The sequence below is a fragment of the Antrostomus carolinensis genome, unplaced genomic scaffold (assembly GCF_000700745.2).
Source record: "Antrostomus carolinensis isolate BGI_N321 unplaced genomic scaffold, ASM70074v2 scaffold11490, whole genome shotgun sequence".
Lineage (NCBI taxonomy): Eukaryota > Metazoa > Chordata > Aves > Caprimulgiformes > Caprimulgidae > Antrostomus > Antrostomus carolinensis.
The window spans coordinates 90-24,162 of record NW_010287745.1 but is presented as its reverse complement, the minus strand read 5'-3'; the positions used below and the strand labels follow the sequence as shown (position 1 = coordinate 24,162).

Genomic DNA, 24,073 nt, shown 5'->3' with positions numbered 1-24,073 from the left:
ACTGCTCCAGCCTGCCCGCCATGGGCGTCACGGACTTCGGCCACATGCAGGTGCGGCCGCCCTCGGGTCCCGGAGCTCCCTCCTCAGCCCTCGGAGCCCAGCTCTGCCCCTTTCTGCTCGCAGGCCAGCGGCGCTACAGCCTGTCCGCCCGGCAGGTTGCTTGTCCCAAGGGTGAGCCTGAAACTGGGCAACCAGATTTGTTCAGGCAAACAGTTACAGTTCTTCAGTCTTTCCAGGCTCCCCCTCCGGGACACCGTAAGTGCATCAGGAGTGCTTAGCTTTTCTTTAAGCCTGTGTTCTTCCTCTTGCTCCATGAATTTGCTGAGCAAGATGCATGCACCTTTCTTAGATCACCCTCAGAATTTCTTTTCAGTAATTTTCCACTTTCTGATTTGTAGAACTTCTAAAAATCTAGCCAGATTTAACCTGCACCAATGAACCACCAATCTCAAGCAGCAGGAGGGCAACTCATTATTACTTCCTTGTTTTATGCTTTGCTGAACACAAACAGCATCTCTGTCTCTTCCTCATTTTATAAACAGCATCTCTGTCTCTTCCTCATTTTCAAACCTACCTACATCTTTTCCTTAACAAACACCGATAGTTAAGCTAACTAGACTGTAGTTTGGGGCTACAGTGTGGCCCTCCAAAGCTTCCTGAGGGTTTGAATAATAAAGAAGTTGACTTAAATTTCATTGCTCTCCTTCCCCTCCCTAATGGGAACCACAGAGGGACTCGGGGCTGCATTTACAGAGACCAATCATTTGTTTTACATCATGATTTAAAGTTGCTTTCCCCAGAGGACACGAGGTAGAAGTTCAAATAATCAGGAAGAGAGAAAAATCTTTATGCTCCAATGACTCAAGTATGAACATTGTTTGTTTTATTCTAAAGCACCAAAAAGCAATTTCATCACTGTTCTGTCTGGCTGCACAATCTTAACTGTTTGTCTAAAATGAAATATGCCACCAAAAACATTGACTAGTGCCACGACTTTGCCTGTTGGTTGAAGGAGAAGGTATCAAATTCCAGCACTTAGTTTCTCGGACAGCAACCCTTCAAGAGTATTTCTGGTACAGGCAAATACAGCCTTTGTAGTTGAAGATGGCGAGAATTTTATAGGCTTTGTAAGCCTCACCTTCACATTAGGATATAGGGGTTATGTGTGGTGGTGGTTTAACTGTTGAGACACACTAAGCCACAGGTTAGAGATGTCAACTGTAACCCATTCTTCCTCCTGTAGAAACTGAAAGTCCTCAGGGCTAGAATAAGTGATATCCAGCATGCTGCAGCAAGCTTAGAAATGAGACTGTCTCTGTAATATTTTCCAAAGCTTGCAAGTGAATTGGGAACGTCTTACAGATTTCAGTGGAACCCAGATGTCCTTGAAGATCATCCTCCATCCTGCTAGTTATCTGTGTTTTAGAGAACTTTACTCTGATAGAATCCAAGCATGCAGAGCTCTGAGCAGGATGTGACCCTTTGGGTCTTTCAGGAAGTGTGTACTAGAGCAGATGCAAAGTTAAGGCCTTAATCCTGGGCACATCAGCTTCCCAACAAGAAATATCAATTAAAGGCTGTGAACAGTTGAAACTGAGATAGTTACTATAGAAATAAATGTGATAGCATCAGCTCAGTGAGACAAACTTTTTGCAATTTAGGGGAAATGGCAGTTTGTTAGAGAACTACACTGTGAATTACATGGAAGCTACGCAGCATGGACAAGCAAAGTTACTGCTGGTTTTAATTCCACTGTACTAGTATTTTAAATATCCAAACCACTGAAAATGCTAGTCTGGTGTTCTTTTGATATCACACAAAGTAGGGTACTGCTCTTCAGAGTCAAGCCAAAGATAGGGGAAGGGTTTGATCAAATTCTGTGAAAGATTGGTATAGCCTTGTGAATTGTACTTTGAAGCTTCAGTCAAATCGGAAGGTTACATTCTCAGAAGTGACTTCAAAAATAACAGCAAGGCTCTGTTCACTGACAGGTCCAGGTCCAGCTGGCTCAGACAACCAGCTGGCTCACCCATCATTTTCTTAATGAGCAATATGGCTTAGTGGTTTAATTAGTTTTTACACCTCTTTGGTGTATAAACTCTGTTGTTGACAATATAACTTATCGAACAGCATTGTTTTTGCATTAGGCAGAATAGACTCCTGCTCATTCAACCATAACTTTTTTGTTCTGCAAGTGCAAAGAGGAAAGCAGAGCTATCTGTGCCACTAAGAGTCCAGATGTGATCTCATCCTCCACAATAGATTTGGAGAGTGAGCCCTCTGCTCTGCTTTTGCACTGTCACACAGGACTCATGGGTTCAGATCCCTCTCAAGTTGCAACTTCCAAGTGTGAAACTGTTCCAAAATTCAGAAACACAGGATTTTTTTCCTGCTGCTTTGACAGAGAATGAATTATATTAGCTGTTGCCCCATGGAATGCAAATTTCTGACATTTTGTCTTGTATTTCAGGAGATTTCACGGCACGTGCGAGAGTTGCTGGGGATTGAGGAGCCTCTCTTCAACAGATCCATTGCCCTCCCATACAGAGACAACATGGGTCTCTTCCTGGAGCGAAAGTCCAGATCAGGAAAGAAAGCAGATGCCCTCACTTTCTCACAGTTTATTCAAGAAGCAGGACTGGAGCCCTATGCTACAGTTCCGCCTTTGCAGCAAGCCCAGGCTAGGGCAGACACAGATGCTCCCTCTGTATCACAGGGCACCCAAGGGCAGGATTAGAGACTCACACTGCACTTCCACCTTTGTAAGAAGCCCAGCAGGGTCAGCAGAGTATACCTTTCTTACCTTGCAGTTTGTCCAAGGAGGTACAGTTCCACCTTCTCCCAGTTATAGAAAAAGCCATTGCAGCTCTTAGCCATGTGTTGAGAGCAAGCACGTCCCCGCACTGGCTCTTTTCTGCAATGCTTTCTTTGCTTCCAGGAACTAAGTGAAACAGAAGCTATAAATCTGACTGTACCACTGTCTGTCTTTCACTTCTGCTTCACGGTTGATTAAAAAGACCATAAAAAATAATAGACATATTTTAATTGCCAATGATTGATAACAACTTCCCTGCAGGTTTAGTGTCTGCAGACTGGGCTCACTGTAAAGCCCAGATGTCAGATAAATGGCATATACAATAACTGGCATAAAGGTGTGGTGCCAGCTGCTATCAGTGATTGTAATTCAGCGAGGGGCCCAGTTACAACATACACAACTAATCTCTGGCCTCACCACAGAAATTATTTCCTGTGAGACAAATGAGGCAGTGGTTTGTTGTAGTAAACAGTACTGAGACACGATAGATGATGGCAGGAAGTATAAGAGAATACTGTGAGATCACAGAATCACAGAATGTTGGGGATTGGAAGGGACCTCGAAAGATCATCTAGTCCAATCCCCCTGCTGGAGCAGGAACCTAAATGAGATCACACAGGAAGGCGTCCAGGTGGGTTTTGAATGTCTCCAGAGAAGGAGACTCCACAACCTCCCTGGGCAGCCTGTTACAGTGCTCCGTCACCCTCACTGTAAAGAAGTTTCTTCTGAAATTTAAGCAGAGATGAACTAGAGAATTTAGGGAATAAAAAATGCTTTGTCCTGGGTGAATTTGGACAGAATATCCAGTTACCTCCTTTTTCCTTGAAAGAAGCCCCCCATAGTCTGTGGTGGTGGGGTGCATTATCACCAGCAAGGAATATGAGTAAGTGCTGATTAAAGCCTGGCTCAACAGAAAGCGTGCTCCTAACTAAATCATTACTATTTTGTCTGGGATCAATGGCTTCCTTGAGATCCCCATGGAAAAATAAAAATTAAAAAAAAAAAAAGACTGGGTGTAATCCTGTTTAGTTATTTATGCTAAAGCTGTAGCCACTACAAAATAACTGTAATTTGGTTTTGTAATTCCATTTTCTGTTGAAACTACAACAGAAACCTTGTGAAACTGAAGCAGCTTATAGGCCAAGATGACCATGTAATAAGCAAATTCAGACCAAAATAAAGCAAGACTCGGGCAGCCAGGGATGAGCAAGTTTGCTGGGTGAAACTTGTAGAAGCAAATGTGTACACAGGTTTATTGGCTGGAATATTTCTCCAAACTAAACAACCCCAGTTCTCTCAGCCGCTCCTCATAAGACTTTGTGCTCCAGACCCTTCACCAGCTTCATTGCCTTTCACACTCCGGCACATCCATGTCCTTCTTATAGTGAGGGGCCCAAAACTGAACACAGTACTCGAGGTGCAGCCTCACCAGTTGATATACAAAGGCTTAAATTATAAGCCTTAAAGTTGACTTTTGAGTGAACTTCCCAACCTGTACTATAGTAGCATGAAATGTGACTGTGAGATTCTTTTCCCAGCCTGTATCACATCAGCATGAAATAAGACTTCAAGACTTTTACTCCTACAATTCAAAGCCAGGTGCAGAATACCAAAATAGTAGCTTCTCGGACATATCTTGGATCCTGGCCAAATCCAGGATGTGCCCATGTGAAGTGGAACTTACCCACCAGATATTTCTGCACAAAGGAAAATGCAAGTTATCCTGACTTGCAGAGTTTGATAAGTAAACACTATAAAGCTGGACCTGTTCAGCAATTCTTTGGTGGCCTCATCTGCGGGTGGATGCACTACGCAGGACTTCCCAATTGCTGGGGAGAAGTTCTCCAAACCCGCTCTACTCCGAGGAACTCCAGCGGCTGTGGGTCTGGATGATGATAAATTGGGTGATTGGTGATGTATCTTTCTTAATCACTATTGCTAACTTGATATAGTGATGATTTGAGGCATTACCGAACTCTGTGTTGCTGCTTAGCAATGTGCTCAGCTCATTCTCACTGATTGCTCACTGTGTTATTTCCTTTCTGTATTAAGATAATCAGTAAAATACGCTTGCTCTTTTGACTGGTGCTGGTGTCCTTTCTGTTGACCCCTGTTAATTGGCAAAATATACAGCAAAACACCAGTGCCGAGTACAGGGGCACAATCACTTCCCTGCTCCTGCCGGCCACACTGTTCTTGATGCAGGCCAGGATGCTGTTGGCCTTCTTGGCCACCTGGGCACACTGCTGGCTCATGTTCAGCTGTCTGTCGATCAACACCCCCGGGGTCCCTCTCTGCTGAGCAGCTCTCCAGCCACTCCTCCCCAAGCCTGTAGCACTGCTGGGGGTTGTTGAGGCCAAAGTGAAGAACCCGACATTTGGCCTTATTGAAACTCATGCAATTGGTCCTGGGCCATCGATCTAGTCTGTCCAGTTCCCTCTGCAGAGCCTCCCTACACTCAAGCAGATCAACGCTTCCACCCAGCTTGATGTTGTCTGCAAACTTAATGAGGGTGCACTTGATTGCCTCATCCACATCATTGATTAAGATACTAAACAGAACTGGCCCCAGTACTGAGCTCTGGGGAACAAACACCACTTGTGACCGGCTGCCAACTGGATTTAACTCCATTCACCACAACTCTTTGGGCCCGGCCATCCAGACAGTTTTTCACCCAGCAAAGTATATGCCCACCCAAGCCTTGAGCAGGCAGTTTCTCCAGGAGAATGCTGTGGGAAATTATGTCAAAGGCTTTACTAAAGGCCAGATAGACAACGTCCACAGCCTTTCCTTCCTCCATTAAGTGGGTAACCATGTTGTAGAAGGAGAACAGGTTGGTCAAGCAGGATCTGCCTTTCATAAACCCATGCTGACTGGGCCTGATCATTTGGTTGTCCTGCATGTACTGTGTGATGGTACTCAAGATGATCTGCTCCATCAGCTTCCCTGGCACCAAAGTCAAACTGACAGGCCTGTAGTTTCCCTGATCCTCCTTCTGGCCCTCCTTGTAGTTGGCTGCCACACTGGCTAACTTCCAATCTGCTGGGACCTCCTCAGTCAGCCAGGACTGCTGAAAAATGATGGCAAGTGGCTTGTTGAGCACCTCCACCAGCTCTCTCAGGACTCTTGGGTGGATTCCATCCAGTCCCATAGACTTGTGCTCATCTATGTGGTGCAGCAGGTCACTGACCTGCCTGGATTGTGGGGGGATCATTCTGCAATGAGACTTGTCATCCAATGTCACATCAGGCTCCACTACAGCTGAAGTAAGAGATGTCTTGGTGCTGATTAGCCCACATTGCTTTGTAGGCCAGTCTCCAAAGGATGCCTGGTACAGTCGAGCGAGATGGTGCCAGACAAGCTCACTCTTTTCTAGCAGGGGGCTAAAGAGAGGCTCAGTTGTGCAGCTGTCAGGTCAAACCAGGGGAAGGTTCTGGGAAAAGAAAACAAGTGGAAACATTTATGGGCAACAACAGTCCGAAGCAGCTTGCTAATACTCTAACAAATAATGTTCTTCAGTGTTTCACTACGAGTCTCTTCCTTGGGTCTTTGAGAAACAATCAGAGACTTGAATCTAAAGTGTTCTAGGCATTACTCGGCCATGCAGAGTGAAATGGAGCCTAATGGCTCTTGAACAATCCTGGACAAGCAGGAGTCCTTTCCCTCAAGCAGTGTTCCCCTAACTTAACATCCTCAATAGTCTATTCCATGAACTACCGTAAGGTCATTACCAGTGAGAACTGTCCTCTCTAGATATTCCCACAGGAATTTTTATTTCTGCATCCAGAGCCCCAGTCCTGATCTGTGGCTTCAGACAAACTTGGTAAGTAGCCAAACAGGAACCAGGGACAAAATAACTTAGGGATGATAGTCCAGGTCTTTTATTGCTAATACATCCTCTCAGACAATCTTTCCTGTCAGGTATGTGGTCCTAAGGGCAACACACAATTCAGCACCTTCCAACCCCACAAGACAGCCCATGCTTCAGCTGTGGCATGAGGCAAACTTCACAGCAAAGAGGAAGCCTGAGGTACAAAGCAGTACCTCAGCATCCAACCCTTTACTTACTCCTGAGTCACTGAAGAGGGAAAACCCACACACAAAGGGCAGGCAGGAAGTTTTCAGCTCTGCACCAATGGGGCAGTGTTCAGGAAAACAGAGCTCACTGAACAATTTCAGTGCCTTCAGGTGAGGCAGGCTCTGCCACATGCTGTTGTTCAGGGCTGTGCAGAAAATGGCCACCAGCCATTCAGCATGGACTCTTATTTTCCCTGCAGGACAAACAAAATCAAATGTCAATTGCCAGTGTGCACACAGGTGTGAAGAGATATCCTCATCTCCCACTCCTGGGAAGAATTGCATTGGCAATCCATCAGAGCTGGTTTATTTGAAACCTCTGATCTAGGATCAGTTTAGGTGAGGGAAGCTGAAATTAACAGAAACAAGTCTAGTATAGCTTGTGTTTTCTGCAGATTATTCTCATCCAGTGAACAGGAGTCCTTTCCAGGCTGCATATAAAGTCATATAACCATTCAGGCATCATGGCGTGATGAGCACTGTAGCTGCTTTAAGAGCATTCAGCAACGCAAGAATTAGAAGCGCGTGCAGAAGGGTGTAATGAAATTGTGATGGACTGAGGTAGCAGCCAGCAAGCTGGCAACAGGAACAGCATGTCCATGGAAAGAGAAGCCGTGCCTGAGGGAAGAGAAAAAGATTTTGGACCACATTCTTGTTTGGAAACTGTATCTCAGCTCCTGCTCACTGATTTAGCCTCAGAGCTACAATTGTTTCATGAGGGGAAATGGTAGCTCTTTAGAAACTGGCAGCAGGTACAGAGAAAGCAGTGCTCCAGAAAGAAAGGGTGACCCGGGGTGCTAATCAGAGAGGCTGGTGAAGGAGACACATACTGCCTCATTTTGCCCATCCACCTCTCCTGCATGACCACCCCGCTCCATGCACGCTATTTCCACTCCAGCTTTAGCTGTACAGCGGCAGGGCTTCAGGAGCGTTTCCCTCCCCACACTGCACTCCTAACCAACAAAACTATCGCCAGCCCAGCCCCAGCCGCAGCCTTGAATCATACAGGGCAGTGGAACCGTCAAGCGCAACTCCTCAGAACTGCTGCTGCGTTTAAGCAAAAACAGAGCTTCTACCTTGGGAACTGCAGGGGCACGATGCCTGCACAGCAGCAGGGTCTGGCAGTGTGCAGGGACTGTCCCCTTTGCCCCACACACATCCACAGAGCACAGGCACCCGCTGAGGGGCTGCTGCAGCTGGGAAGAGGGGCAGCCGAGAGGAATGTATGGGGATCACCGTGTATGTGGTGTATGCCATCATCACCATGATACGGATCACCGGTGTATGCCATCACCGTTCCTACGTGGCAAAGGGCAGCAGCAGAATGGCACGGAGAAGGCAGCCTCTCTGCCAGGAATAAACATGCAGAGAGCTCAGCTGCCTGGCCCCAGTTCATGCAGGCTGATTTAAAGCCTGTAGCTGAAACAGCCGAGCCTTGGGATCTGGCTAGTTTTCAAGATCTATAAAAAGCCATTTAATAATCCCTGTTTCCTCTCTGCCCTGAGATTATTAGAAAGAGGATTTTATTGTTCCAAGCACCTCCCTGGAGGACCGTTCTCTCCACTTATCTTCTTTTATATGAGTTTACGGGCAGCTGACAGTTTGTATGCAAACAGTTGTTGTAATGCTGCAGCCTGATCTCCTCTCCTGGCTGGGCACTCAGAGCCCAGCAAGAAGCTTGTCTGCTACAGCTGACTCTGCAGCCATGAAACAAGGAGAGGGATGTCTCCATTTCAGCACTGTCACTCATCTGGGGAGATGTTTTCTCTGTTGGATGAATAACAACCTGGAGTCTCAGTCACCGACCAGGCTTTTGGCAAATGACAAGGAAAATTTTGAAGAGCCACAAAAATTGGGGGATAAAACTAAAACGTGCCTTAAACTAGCTAGCGCTCCAAGAACAGGGTTAATGTCTCCACCACACTGAGTTGAGACTGGCAAAAAAAGGCAAACAATTAAATTAATGTTTGGTGGACAGTGGGTTTCCAACCAAATAAAAATCTTTTCTACAACAGCATCCTCTGCTTCCCAATAAAATACCTGGAGTTTCTATACCTTCAATATTTTTGGCAGAAAAGCATTATTTAATGAGTTCTGGCTGAAGTGCTATGAAAAAAGTGCAGTTAAAAGTCCACATAAGTGTGGTCCCAATTCCAGGCCCAGGCTGTGGAGCATTTACCCGGGCTCTCAGGGCACCTCATGGAAACACAGATACTGGGGCACATAGCCCAGCTCAGCATCACAAGCGCTTGAGCCAGCTGTTTCCCAAAGTGGCCCCTGCTGATATTCCCAACCCTGTGAGCTGCAGCCTCAAAGGAACCAAGGAATAACTGTTGGGGCTCCCAAATGCTGCCTTATAGACAAATGTTCCTGATGCACCATGCCCGATCAATCAGACACACCAGCTGTGGTATCCTGGTGCTCTGAAAGGCGCTCACAAAGCTGGTATCCAGCTTCTAGTATTGGGGTGTGAGGAACAACTACATCGCTTACCCCCCACTCCCCCCCAAGTGGCACATCAGCATTTTCTGCTGTAAGAGGTCTTGCTTTGCTTGGGACACTGGCAGTGCCGATAACTACAGGTCAGCAAACAGCACACTGAGGTCAGGGGAACAGTAGGCACAGCCAGATCACGGCTCCCCTGCCCCTGGACTTACACATCTCCTTACACACACGGGTCATCGGTCATACTGCAAGAGGGGCATCCAGGACCCGTGCTGGGAGAATACAGGCATGAAGACTTATTTTATGGCTTCATCAGATTCCTCCAAGGGTATGTTCAGCTTCTCCTGTTACTCCCTGACATAGATCCCAATCAGTGACACCACTCCAACTCCTACAACCAAGCAATGCCCTGGCCTGGGGCACATGGGAGAGCCTGGCAGTAAACCTTACTGTCGCTAACAGCATCCTGGGTTGCCTTAGGATGAAGGTTACCAGCAGGTTAAGGGAGCTGATCCTTCCTCTCTAAATTCAGAGTGTCGTTCTGGGCTCCTCAGTTCAAAAGAGACATGGACATACTGGAGAGTCCAGCAAAAGGGACACTAAGATGACTAAGCGACTGGTGCATCTCTTGTATGAGGAGAGGCCAAGAGCTAGGACCATTCAACCTGGAGGAGGCTCGGGGAGATCTTATCAGTGTGTCTAAGTATCTGATGAGAAGGAATGAAGAAGAGGGACCCAGACTCTTTTCAGTGGTACCCAGTGACGACAAGAGGCAGCAGCCACAAACTGAAACATGAGAGCCCATCTGAAGACAAGAAAACACCTTTTTACTGTGAGGGTGGTCAAATGCAGGAACAGGTTGCCCAGTGAAGCTGTTGCCTCCAGCTGTGGAGATACTGAAAACCCAAATAGACAAAGTCCTGGTCTGCCTGCTCCAGGTGACCCTGCTTGAGCAGAACTGGAGCAGATGATCAAGAGGTCCCTTCCAACCTAAATGATTCTGTGAGGAAAAAAAAACAAAAACCAAACACGAACAGAAAAAACCTGAGTGTGCAGTACAGGAGGGAGGCCAGAACCCAAACCTGCCCTCACACTGATGCATCACTACATAGAACCTTCACCTTTGTGTGACCACCCCTGCGGCTGCCAACTCCCCCACAACATTAACATTGATTCATCTGTGCTGACAGCACTGAAGGTGTGAAATAAGGCACTGCTGCAAGCAAAGCTACTCAATGGTGACATGCACTGTGCTTTTCGGGATGTGAGAAAACACCCTGCATGCTCATTTTGTGGGAGGTGTGATAAGTTGCTCAGGATTAGCACACAGAGGGATAAAGTGCTCAGTGTGGGAAGGAAATAAACAGCCCAAGGAGAAGGAGACAGCTTTATTTGTGAGGTCTGGAAGGATGAAGCCAGCAGCTGCCTGAGGAGTTGTGTTTCTGAGAAAGTGCAATTCAATCCTTCCTGGCGTAACACTCTCAGAAAAGAGCTGCTGGGGCCAGCAGGTTTGTGCCAACTGAGAGGAGTCCTTCCTTGCTCTTCATCCAACCCAGCAGGGCTGTGACCATCTCCACACTAGGTGCCTGTTCTTCCCTGACAAAGGGATCTTCCAAAAGAGCTGCACAGTGCCAGCACAAGGATACTGGCAGAGGCTGCTCTCCTGGCTCTCTGCAGGAGTTCATACAACACCTCTTTTCCTAGGGGGAGCCAGAACAAACCAACCAAAAAAATGAGCTTTAAGGTGCAGCTGGTTCTTTCCCCCAACACTTTGATGCAGGGAGAACACAGTCCAGTAGGCTTTACTCCAGCTCCAGCTGTGACCAGTGCTGCTCAAACCAGCTTGAGTGTTACAAGAACTGGTCAACACTGCCTGGTAGAGAGACCCATGAGTGTGACTGACCCATTTCTCTTCCAAGATTAAGCCCAGGCACCACCCAGAGCAAATGTAATCTTGCCATGCCCAGCAACTTCCCTCCGTAAACAAAGCAATGCCTGGCTTAGAGCCAAGTCAAAGAGAATCAGATTCCAAAAAGAATCAACCCTGGTGGATCAGTACCATGGTTTCACTGGCTATGTTGGAGCAGCTGCCTTCAACCACCTGAACGCCCCTGTCCCACAAGCCACAGGCACCCACTGTCACGGGCAAACGTTGATCATGCAATGAGTAGTAACAGAGCTGCTCTGCTGGCACTGGGCTGGGTTTTGCAGTTTCCTCTTTCACTGGCAAGGCAACGGCCAAGCAGGCTGCTTCATGGGCGCTCAGTTCTTCCATCGGATTTGCTAAAAGAGAGAACGAGACGTTACTAACACCAGCACTAAACACAGATCCCTCAGGGGCCAAGTTAGTGAGTCCTGATCCCTGACAAGGACAACTGTGGCCAGAGAGTGCTATTTCTATCAGTTGAATCCTTCATTCCTACACTGAATGCAACCCCAAACATAAGATCAGCTATCCAGCAGGGATAAAAAGTACGTAGGACAGCCATGCCCTTACACCTCATCTACGGCTGTTTCTGATGAGTCTCTGGAAGAAAAAGTAGGCATTTCTTACCACATTGTTGAGAATGTTGTTTATCTTCTCTTCATCTGCAGAGCCTCGTTCCACCTTGCATTTATATGCTGTCAGCTGGATGCGATCCTTTAGATCCCTGTACGTCTAGATAAACAGCAAAACCAGCACCCAGCTGGGTGAAGGGGACACTTCTACAGTTAGACAATGCCCTGTAGATAAGCAGGGCAACTCCCTGATCCCCCCTCCAGTTCCTACCACAGCACAATCCCACAGCACCAACACTAGGAGCCACTCTCCTGGCTCACTTGGCTTCCACTGGGAACCATAGCATTGCTTCCAGGCCACAGGGATAGACAAACCCCACTAGGTCCATGACAGCAGTGGCACATGGCACAGCACAGGAAAGCTAGGGATAAAAAGCAGGTTCTTGTCCCACCCCTTCACACACACAGCGGGGACCCACCTCAATGACAACATCGTGGCACTTGTATTTGGTGGCGAGGTTCAACCGTGTCTCCACATCTTCCACCAGGCGCACGTACTCCTGCAGCACCTGCGAGGGAAGGAAGAGTCTCAGCTCCCCTCTGCAGGTACCTCCTGCCTCATTCTCTCACCCCAGTCACAAAACCTTTCAAGGTCACTGGTCACACAGACTTGACTCCTTCCTTCCTACAGCAACAAGTGACTAGAACAAGACTGCTCAGGACCCCAGAGGCAGTAAAGCTTTGCTCACAAAGCTCAGAGTCCTAGTCTATCTTGTTGCTATGGATCAGGTTAACCACTGCCAGCCAGATTAAGCATAATGAAAATTAATGTAGCAAACAAAGGTGGCAATGCACTGTGTGGAGAGAGCTCCCAGACAACTCCAGGCTCGCTGTCCCCCTTGCAGCCACACGTAGGACCCAGCCTTCACTACCACCCACACTTCCTGTTGATGCATGGGTCACTCAGCTGAGTGCTGTGCCCACCTGGCAGAGGTAGCAGCTCAGCAAGCTGTTCTCCCACTCCCAGCTAGGAAGCAGCTCAGTTGGGGAATCATTCACACCCCAAATCCCAACAAAGAGCAGGAGGACATAAGCAGTGGTTCCTCATTCACCTGCACAGGAGCATTGTTCCTCTGCAAGATCTCCACCACCCGGTGGAAGCCAATAGGTGCCTTCTTCTTGGTGTAGCCCAGCCAGTTCTGAAATGGGAACCAAACCCTATGTTAATCCTAAAGGGCAATCCCTTCAGCCACAAGAAAATGTTTTTCCCTAGAGCCAGCAACATACACCACCAGCCACCACATGCAATACTGGCAGAGCCTTTCATGCAGTGGCTGGGCACAGGCTGGCTGCAAACCCTTTGGTGACAGAGCACAAGGGCAGCCCCCTTCTCTGACCTTGTTGCTGCAGCCAAGCCAGGCCCAGCAGAGGTCTTAGGGAGTGGAGAAATGTATGGCAACACCCTGCAGCAGAGGTGCTGGACCCTGCTGAAATAAAACCAGTTTGTCCAGTAACTCCAGAACAAGCCAGCTATCAGTAGTCAATATCAGTTCTTGGAATTGAGTACCCAGGAAGGCTTTCCACTCTCACCTTGGTGGTAAAGAGGGCATCCACATCATCCCAGGCCCGCAACTTGGCACGGGCAGCCAGCGCAGTCAGCACATACTGCTTATCAGGAATCTGCAAGGCAGAAAGTTGCAGTCAGAGCACCAGCACAGCTCAGAACAACTGACAGGAACGGCATCTGCTCTCAGCCCTGTCAGGACCCACACCAACAGCCAGGCAAGGAGGTGAGATGCTGCCCGAGGTCAGGGCCAGCACTGCAGAGAACAGGAGGTGGGGATTTGCAAGTGCTGCTGCAGCCAAGGTACACCCAGCGAGAGCCTCCACATGGCTTCCACGTGCCTTTCTGAGCCTATAGCATGGCCCTGCACAAGGAGGGTGCCATGCCCCCCTCTCTATCTAAGTGCTGAGCTCCTCAAACTCCTCCTACCCAGCCCCCTCACTAAATACAATTTGGCTGCCCACATTTTCAGCTAGTGCTGCCACAACAGCAGGACACACACGTACCTTAAATGTTTTCTTCAGGTTGGTTGGGCTGCTGAACGTTCCCTAGAGAGAGCAGACAAGTCAGTGCAAACTCAGCAGGACAGGCCATGGGAAAGGTTCAGACACCTGTTGTAAGGCATTTGCCTCGCACAGGGTGAATCTCCCCAAGTTTTCACTGCTTTTTGCTCATGTCAGTGCTGCAGGAGGAAACAGCTAGCAGGAGAGAGCAACTATCCTACCCTACTAGCTCTATGTTTTGGTTTCCCCTACATCCTCCATTGGTGCACCTCCAAGACCAGTATCAAACACTTCAGCCTCATGGGATTAAGAGCCAATTCTGGATCCTTGGTGCCAAAAGTAAAAGGTAGTGGTTTCTAGGAGGCAACTCCCTGACAGGCTGTCCCAGACTGAATGTCACATCTTAGAGCACAAAAGAAAACTCCAAACTGGTCCCAGATGGACAAGAGGAGCTGGCTTCTTCTAGGTCTCTCTGAGGGAGATATATGACCTCCTTCTTTCCTTAACATGCCCCAGCTTAACCACCCCACATATTGACAGCTACAGGGATGAGATGCAACCCTTCTCCCACATCATCCTCACCTCAGCCTCTGTGTAGTGGTAGAAACAGGAATAGAAGAGGGTGGTCACTAGAGGCATGTTGAGAATTGAAGCCTTGCGAGGATATTTCCGAAATATCTCTGACTGCCCAGCCGTCTCCAAGTGCCGATCATTGGCCTGACGAACAGGAAGGCAGAGAGGGTGAGCATGAGCCAGGGCAACTGCCTGACCCCGCTGTGGGGTAGAGACCTGGGGAGGGCGTTGTGACAGCAATGCACAAGCACAGCCTCAACATGCCATGAAGTCTCAGGTCTGGTATTTCACATGTGTGCCTGGCACAGCAGCTTGGGTAGCAGTTAAACTACACTCGCCAGGGCAGGCTGGTTAGATCTAAAGTGGAGTGAGTTAGGGACAGATAGAGATCTTGCAGTTAGTCCCAGTCACCTCCTGACCAGCAGGGAAAATTTCATACCTCAATGATGATCTGTCGCTCCAACAGGGTATAATGGTCTTGGATGTGGGAGGTATCCTCAGCTGAAAATGGCAGCCTGGCCAGACATGGAGAAAGGAGACACTGTCAGCAGCTTTTAACACAGTGCTCCTAGAAGGACGTTCTTCTCTACCAAACATGCTCCCCACAGAGATGCAAGGAACACCTCCCATTCTCCCCAGCCTGAGTGAGTACTAGGTACTCAAGCTCCTGCCCTGTTGCCCTCTCCAACTGGCTCTCTCCTACACAGGCTCCAGAGAAGGAAAAATTATGTGGCATCTCTCACAGAACTAAAGCTGATACTACCATTTTCCTCAAGTGCTCAGGCAATCAGGCTTTCATCCTTCACAACCTGAAGAGTCAATGATCAGGAAGACCCTGAAGCATCTTTGCCTCCAGGTAAGTAGCAAAAGCTGCTGGACTAGTGATCACCACAAATTATTCCTCTCTGGTCTACACTGTGTCCACAACATCCCACTCCAACTGAGGCAAAACCAACATCAGCTCTCGAAGTACATAAGCTGTGGCACTGCAACAGAGGCTTAATTTTCTTTACTACCACCTTATGCAAAGCACCCACATCCCTCCCACCATCTCGCATTTTTTCTTACCCAATGCAGCCTTTCAGAAATTCCCTCCTTTTTTCTACATCCTGGATGTTCAAATGCTCCCGGTACTGGGACAGCTGGAGGGAGAGGAAAAAGAAGCACAGCCTGTTCTCATGGATTTGGGAGATACAGGACCCCAGAGGGGAAAACGGGGATGCAAAGCTCTCGCCTGACTACCAGACACCCTTCAGCCAGCTTCCCCCTGCCCACTACACTTCCTCTACACTGAGGAAACGGAGCTTCTGCTCCTAGGAATACTCACAGCAACTTCCTCAGTCCTGTCTAGGAATCTGCAAAAGGGAATGAGCAAGCATTAACTTGGAGGCAGGTTCCTAGCAGCATGCTCAGCCCTGCCACAAGGCTGGGCAAGAGCCTCACCTGAGTAGATCCAGAAGCAACTTCTGCTCACCCGTCTCTTTGAGGAAATGGATCAGATGACACAAGGCCACCTGCCGCACCTCCAGCTCCCGAAACAAGATCTCTATGGGAGAGAGAGAGATGTACAGGTGGGTGAAGTAAGTTAGCACTACCAAGACAGAGGGGCTAAGCATGGTGCATGGAGGTCCAATCCATTAGCAGGGTTCAACAACCTTATCCCATCTCAAAGTCTTGGAGGCTAGAGCACAGGAGAAGAGCCCATTCACTAGGCTGCCAGCTGAATTCACAGCAGTGTGCTACCCCTACAGATTCATTTTCATTCAACCCATCACCACCACCACCTAGCACTGCTTAAATCTCCTCTCTGGGGCCTTTGTGGGCATCACCATCCCCCCTCTCATGTTGAACTTGCTGCAGAAGTATTTCATGCTCAGTAAAGTAGCAATATCCCAGATGATCTCTTTGTGACTTGCACCCAGTGAAAGAAACAGCCCCTGTACCCTTAACTGAAACACAATATAGAAACCCTGGCACCAGTCACACTTACCTCTCCTTAGTGTCCGTTTCAGGAATATCAGGACCTGTGAGCATAGAGAGGCAGCTCTCAGCTGACTAGATCAGTCTGATCAGAATTAACACAGACAACAATCTGGTCAAGGCCTGGGGAAGCTTTTGCAAAGGGCCTCTGAAGACACAGCTCTTACAGCACTGAACTAAATTCTGCTACCTAGACACAGGACAAGCAGTGAGCCAGGGCCACAGCTGCCTGGCTGCCTGCCTAAGCTCCTACTCTGGAGCTTAGATAAGTGAGACCAAGATTTACAAAGAAAAACCTTTCCACGAGAGCTGCAAGGGCTTAAAAAGACCTGGATGAGAGAAGCTCTGACACAGTCCCATTTGCTGCCTGATGCTTTGGAAGCCAGATAAACTGGAGAGTACCCTTAAATCTTCTGTGCTGTAATGAGCAGATTAAACCTCAACCTTTAAGAAATTGCTGCAAAAATCTGTAAGGCTGAAGGATCAGGTTCCTTGTTATTAACCTGACATGAATTCTCCAGAGTGGCAGGAAAGCCAGCAGGAACATGGAACTTCTCAGTCTTAAGCTTTGACACTTTTCAGTAACTTATTTGTTTTAAGTAAAGAACAACCCCCCCATCTTGCAAGATCAGGTGGCCACCTGACTGCATTCACACAAGCACCCTCTGTGGGGTCACACGAGAAGTCCCAGCCCTGTATGGCCCCAGCAGGACTCACAGCTGTAATGACATTCCCATCATGTCCTGCCACAGCTTCATCCAAGAGCACCAGCTTGTCCTGCAGGGAGCGAAATCTCTCTAGAGAGCAGACCTGGAGACAGAAGAAGTATAAGTAGGCATATGGGACAGCAGACAATCCCCAGGCTGAACCAACCCCCAGGGTACTACCTATTCTTCCCCCATGAGCCCTTCAGTAACATGAATAACTGCCCTCCCAACCAGTAGAGAACTTCTCACTTAGCTGAAACCATGTGCTGCATGATCCCTCGGAATTTGTCCGCAGGGGTTGCAGAGTTAGCCCTCGTTACTGCCCAGGCTAGGACAGCAGATGTTGTACATTCACCACAAACACCCCTGCAACAAGGTAAAACTTCCCTGCACACCACAAACCACCAGCCCTGACAGGAGGAGGGAAGTCTACAGGGACCTTTCCACAGAGGAGAGCAGAAAAGTAGAGTTGTAAGACTCTTCCTCCCTTCTTCTTACCCCATAATTGTGGCCTCTCTCAGCCTTTATTTAGTTCACCTCTCCTTTGAGGAGACACATGCAAAGTAAAACCACAAGCTCCCTATGTGTTTACTGCAAACTGGGACAGCTGAGACCAAGAATCCAGCTCCAGTGTAACCACGATCGCTTGTCTTCCTCCCTGCATTTGCCACCAACTAAGGAGGGAAGTAAAGCCCCACAACCTCAGATTTTTTCCATAAACCCAGCACCAGCGATCAGAAAGGGTAGAGAGGGACACATCAGTACAGATACCTCCTGTTAGAGCCTAGCTAAGGGGACAAAAGTAAACAATGCAACAAAACCCTGGAGGTCTCCTGCTGCTCCTGAGCTAGTCTGATCCAAGCACTGTCACCTGGCAAAGCAGCAAACAGCCGGAGCAGCACCATCCCTGATAGATGCTGCACACAACATGGAAACCCTCCCTACTCCCAGAACAGCCAGGAGAACAGGGAAGTGTGAAGCAGTTTAGGATCACCCACCCTCCACCAAGCAGGTGGGAATGCAAAGTCCTTACCTTGCCCCTCTGCATTCGCCTGACTGTATCTTTGGGGCTCCAATCACTGCTGTAATCCTGCCACAAGAAAAATAAAGAGCTCTTGAGCCTCAAGAGGCCAGATCATGCCAGCAGAGCCCAAACTGCTTTCCACTTGTGCTGGATCAGAGTGATGGTCCTTATGTAGCTTCTCAGACATCATTCAGCTGCTTCAGGGGGGTTGTTAGTAGGATGTGTCCCCACAGTGTTCAAGTGCAGATGCTGGGCCCTCAGATTCTGCGTGCTGGCAAGGAGGGAAACTAGAGGCTCAGATGTTGACACAGAGTCTTTCTTTTGCCTCAGTGAGGTCCATCACCATATCCTTTATAAGTGCATTTCATCAGGTTGTTCTTTTTGCATTTAAAGTTCCAATGCTGCTTTCAGGAGGACAAACAAAATACATGTAAAACTGCCAAACCCAAAACTGAGGGGGGAAGGAGTCAGTTTCTTGTTACAATTCAGACAGACTTCTGCTGGTGAGCCTTCCACAGCAGTGTAGAGAACACAGGGTCAACAGCCTCAGGCAGGTGCCTGGAGAGCTGCACAGGGCCAGTACAATGTGACAAGAGCACTAAGCCTGTAGTGAGACCACGTTAAGGAAATATGCTACAACTGCTGCAATGACTAAAGTTCTTCCTCTGCAGCCTGCAGACACTATGATCTGGAAGCACTGGATAAAAAGTGGTGGTGGCCCGAGTCACTCCTGAACTCAGACTCCAAGGAGGAAGCTAAGTCTTTGTAAGGCACTTGAACGAGCCAGCAGTTGTAATTTAGCCTTCTGACTCAAAAGAGCCAGAGAAATGGAGTAATTGGAACCAGCTCTGAGGACACTGAATTTTAAATTAATTGAAGACTTATTGAAAGTCCAAATCTAAAGAAAAGAAGGGCTGACCCAGTCCTGCACATTAATCTCCCAAGTCAATGTATAGCTGAGCATCAAATGTAATGAGGGCCAGGGTTTCCTCCAGCACCTCTAACTGCTCCTCAGCCAGTCACTGTCAGGACACTGTTTCAAAGCTGACACTACCCTTCCCTTCTCTGTTCCACCCCACTTACAGTACTCCTGCCTGCTTTTAATGGGCTGTACAACCCTTCTCCTTCCTGCTTCACCACCTCTGCAGGCACAGAACACAACAGGGCACACTTTATTTCTCCTGCTGTCCTTTCAGGAAGTGTTGCCTGTTAGGTTATGTGATTAATGGCTAATCAACATAAACACACCAACCTGGTGAGGATGAGATGGCCAAGGACAGGTGGAGAAAACCCAGTAACCTAATCAGTGCAGTCTGAGCACACTGACTTGGCCACTCCTTACCACCATCAAATGAGACAGATGAGGTTATTATCTTTTGTGCAAAACCCTCCAAAATGAGTAAACCAGAGAAACCTTCCCCAAACATCATGCAACCGTAAAGAGGCACAGGAGTTAGTATGAGACACAGGGGAAAGAGAATCCTGGGATGTTTGAAGAGGGTTGTGTAAATGCATTAGGCTTGTTACAGAATTTTACTAGAAAGACAAAAAGCAGGGAAAGGGAGGGATCAAAATGAACTGGGCAGGAACAAGCACGGGGAAACAGAGGGAAAAGGGGCCAGATGGTGCCAGACAAGTTTAAACAAGTGGCTAGTTAGTGTGTCTGTCTGACTGAGCCCTGCAATGGATCACTGCAGTCTGTCTTATATTCTCATTAAATTTTACATTTAACCACCTTCTGTGTGGGTGGGCTCCCTCTTCCAGGTATATATGTTCATATGAATGCTAGTGAACTTCAAGCTCAACCAGTATTCTACTCTGTGAGTAGAATAAGCAATCTGAGTACCAGGAACCAGAACAAGACCATGAGCCCTAGGGGCTCAAGGGTCCAGCTGCCTGCAATTGGAGGAGACTGGGGTTCAGGATTCAGCTACAAAACAAACTGGATGTCCAAGACCAGCCACTGGAGAGACCCATAGACCCACTAAAGGAATTCAATCCTGGTCAGACAAAGAGGAGGCTCAGGATCAGGCTTGTGTTGTGTGTTTATGTGTCTGTTGGTAAAGGCATTGGTTTCTGCCTGTGTTAATCTGTGTGGGTAGCCGCATTAATATTGTGCATGTCTGTATTCACGTCCTAAGTCCTCTTACTGGCTGGACCTGTGGACATGGAACCACAACCTCACACCTAGTAGGAGAAACCTACCCAGTCCCAAAATTGACTAGATTCTGCAACACCTAACACTGCCTATGTGGAAGAACATTCCTGCCAGCTGGAAATCCACCTCTGTGCAACTCCCTCTGTGCTGTCCCAGTGATTCATGAACAAGAAATTTAGAAGCCTTTAGATTTAAAACATTAAAAAGCACACGTGATGCCAATTCATCTGACCCAGCATGAAAGCAGCTTACAGGCAAAGCACTATTTAGAAATCCTTTTCACAAAGACTGCTGGGCCATTCATTAGCTCCCTACTTCTGATGAGGCTGTATTTTGCAACTCCCTCTCCTATTCCCTGCATTGCCCTCTGCTGTCTGAAATAGCAATTAATCATTTCCCGTGAAACCAATAGAGTAGGAAGTTCTGGCAGTACACTGATCTCAGCACACCACAAACACAGGCTGCTCACCTTGTACTCAGCTTTCGGTCTGCGCAGCTCTGGGGCATAGTTTTTAACTCCTGTGTCACAGAGGGCTGAGAGGGAAAGGCAAAGCTGAGTAGCACATCAAAATCCTGATTCACACCCACTTCCAAAACTGCCCTTCTCTTGGTTTTCATGGCAGAAGACCCAAACTCAAGCACCAAAAAGCAATAAGAAGTTGCTCTAAACCCAACAGTTGTCAGTTGTACATAAGCAAATTACCCCAAACCGTCATGCCAACTCGTTTGCTTCTTTTGCTGAAAGCCTTTCAGACCACCCATGATTCAGTTTCCCTTTCTGCAACATAAGGAAGATGACACTTCCCTTTTTTTGGAAATGTTTTCGTTTACATAAATCTGTACCCCTCCCAAAGTGAGGCAGAGATTCAAAACTCACCATCCGAAAGGGACTGGAAACTTGGAAGTTTGTTTCGTCCTGAAATCAAAACACACACTCATGAGAAACTGTCTCTTCACCAGCAACATTTCTTGCAGAGGGAACACAAGCCTACACCAAGGACAGCGCACTGCAGCTGTGCCACTGTAGAACAAGCCACTCTGGACAGTGATTCACACCACACTGGCACAGCTGGGGCTCACCTGCTTGCAGTCTGAGGCTTTGAAGTTGTCTGTGGCATCACAAACCATAACACACCCGGCCCTATCTGCCCTCCTGTTGCTGAGGGCAGGAGAGGTTAGAGAGCCTGCATTCACTCATCTACCTGCAGAGCAGGGGCTCAAGCACACAGCACTGCTTAGGCCATGGCAACACGGGCAGCTTCGTTCACCAGGGCTGCGATTTGGATGCCTTTCACTATCACTGTGTTCTCAAAGTTGAGAGTAAAAAAACACCCCAGAGAAAGAGACAAAGTAAAAGATGATTTGTTGTCTGGCTGTGGGACAACACAGCTAAACTCTTGTAAGCTGTGTAAGTCTCCCTGTGGAGACTGCTGTGCAGTTCCCTCCATAACCATCTATGCTACCACTGCTGCTACCATGTGTTTGCTGAACCAGCTGTAACATCAACAGCATCCAGCTGAGCTCCAAATAAAGGATAATCAGCCTCTCTTCTCTACAGTGCTGAAGATCAAATGAGGGCCACGTGGGTCCAGCCAGTCCCTCTGTAGCCTGCACTTTTCCACCACGCAAATAGATGGCTGTACAGTGCTGTGCTCTACCTTGCTGTTCTGTGGAACCTGGCTTTTAAGAAGCTATACTGTCCAAAGCCCCCTCCCATACCACAAGAGCAAGTGATCTTCTGCACAAGACAGTTTCCAATTTCTGACCAGTGAGACATACACTTCCACACTGAGGAGAGATCAGAGCTTCCCTGTTTTGCATATACTTAAGAGAAAATGATTTACATAAGATAACATATGAGGAGCCTCACCTTTGAATAGGCTGCTTAGGGAGTAGGAGGAAACTTGTTTGGGAAAAGCAGCATAGGAGGAGGAGCCCTTCTGTAGGTTGGAGTCTCGGCCCTCCAAGGAGCTAGTGCTGCTGGAGGCTGTCTCTTTGATCGACCAGGAGATACCTATGTGCAGACAGAGGTCATTCTCAACAGAGAAAGAGAAAACCAGTCTGTGAGGAATGATCTTATTGCATGGTAGGATCGTTACCAAGTGTGTCCCCATCAGTTCTGCACTAGCACATCCTGATGACTTTGACCCTCAGCCCTAGGTAGATGCAGTGCACATAATCCCAATTGTGTGTAGTACCACTTGTTAAACAGTTGCACGTTGTCCTCCATAAACAGTTGATTTCAGCAATCTTGTACAGCTGGTTACAGCTTATATATAAAAAAAAAAAATGCATAGACCATCCAACAACTTATAAGTTGTTGCATGGGGGTAAAGCATAATCCTTGCTCTAAAGGTGCAGAGCAAGACAGAGAATCCCTGGCTGACCTCAAATTACAGAAGTATAAGAGCATACTGTCCTGAACACTGGAAAACTAAGACAGTTTTCCTCCCCAGACAGACAAAACGGCTATCAACGTGCATATGCTGCTGGCAACAATGCTCATGTCTCCTTCCTGCTTGTTCAAGACACACTTTTCCCTTCTTTTCATGCAGCTGCACAACACAGACATTTTAGGACAAAGTGATAGAGCAAAAAAGCCAATAGGTGGGAAAAGAAACGGCCTGAACACGAGGGAGGAGCTACAACATAAGACAAGAAGAACAGATTCTTTGAAGGTCCTCTGGGTGATCCAAATGTAAATTTTCACTGTTTGGAACTGGCTAGTAAGTGCCACATATTCTGTGGGTCATGAACTCCAAAGGGCAGCAAACAGCATCATTTGTGGGTCATGAGCTTGCTCCCATCATCACCAGAAACACATTTGCTTAATGCTTACAATTCCCTTTCAAAGGTCAAGCGTAAGAATCAATCTATAAACACACACTAAACCTTGGAATATCTCCTTAAATTGCTGTGGGAACAAAGCACAGAGAATTTTCAATGGTGCCATTTGAGGCAGCAGTGTGAAGGAAACAATCACCTAGAATACTGCGGGACAGCTGAGCATGAGGAGTATCAATCCATAACCTCCAAAATATTTGCTCTAAGCTGGGCTACATATTGGGGAAAAACCACTATGAATTCCTTCCACCTGTCTGCACTTCTTTATGTAATTTGGGTTTCTACTCACTCTCTTTTCAGTGGATCAACACAGGTAAATCAAGTGGCTCACAATGTGACCTGAGGAGTCTTGAATTAGATTAGATATGCAGGATTAGATAGCAAGTAGTGCTCCTGACCTCAACTAAACGACATGACCTAAGCAGTAATTTTAAACTCCCTCTGTCTCAGGGACAATTAGCAGTACTTCTACACTTACTTCCCACAGGTTCTCCGCTCCAGCTGACCCTCTCAAGGTCATCGTCATCATCATCATCGACGATATCCCGAAGGCTGTTCACTGCCCGTTTGGATTCCTTTAGCTACGGACAAAAGAAAGAGCTTGTATAAAGACGACCAGCGTTGCCGAGTGTGCTTTGTTTCCTGTTACCTTCAAACAATCTCCCTCAGAGCTGTGAATACCGCTCCTTCAGCTTTCACTGCCTCTGGTCTTAATCTTGCGACTGTCCTGTGCTGGGGCAAGAGTTGGACTCAATCATCCTTCTGGGTCCCTTCCAACTCACAACATTCTGTGATTCTGGAGGAGGCGTTTTACGCCTGTAGGTGTTCAACAGACAGAGCAGCCCTTCCTCACCGCTGGGAATCCAAAGGCCACCGACACCCAC

The 24,073-nt window shown here is 47.8% G+C and overlaps 1 protein-coding gene across 1 annotated transcript; it reads right to left on the bottom strand.

Moving 5' to 3' along the window:
* Positions 1–11,392: 11,392 nt before the first annotated feature.
* On the bottom strand, positions 11,393–23,770 carry VIPAS39 (VPS33B interacting protein, apical-basolateral polarity regulator, spe-39 homolog; the record flags this gene model as incomplete). Its single annotated transcript, XM_010164024.1, has 18 exons — positions 11,393–11,620; positions 11,892–11,996; positions 12,316–12,405; positions 12,949–13,035; positions 13,427–13,516; positions 13,907–13,948; positions 14,486–14,620; positions 14,916–14,991; positions 15,545–15,618; positions 15,804–15,831; positions 15,920–16,022; positions 16,467–16,500; positions 17,174–17,266; positions 18,197–18,253; positions 20,815–20,879; positions 21,223–21,261; positions 22,216–22,359; positions 23,668–23,770. Coding segments are annotated over 18 exons (1,386 nt in total), but the record flags the coding sequence as incomplete, so codon positions are not given.
* Between the last annotated feature and the right edge of the window lie 303 nt (positions 23,771–24,073).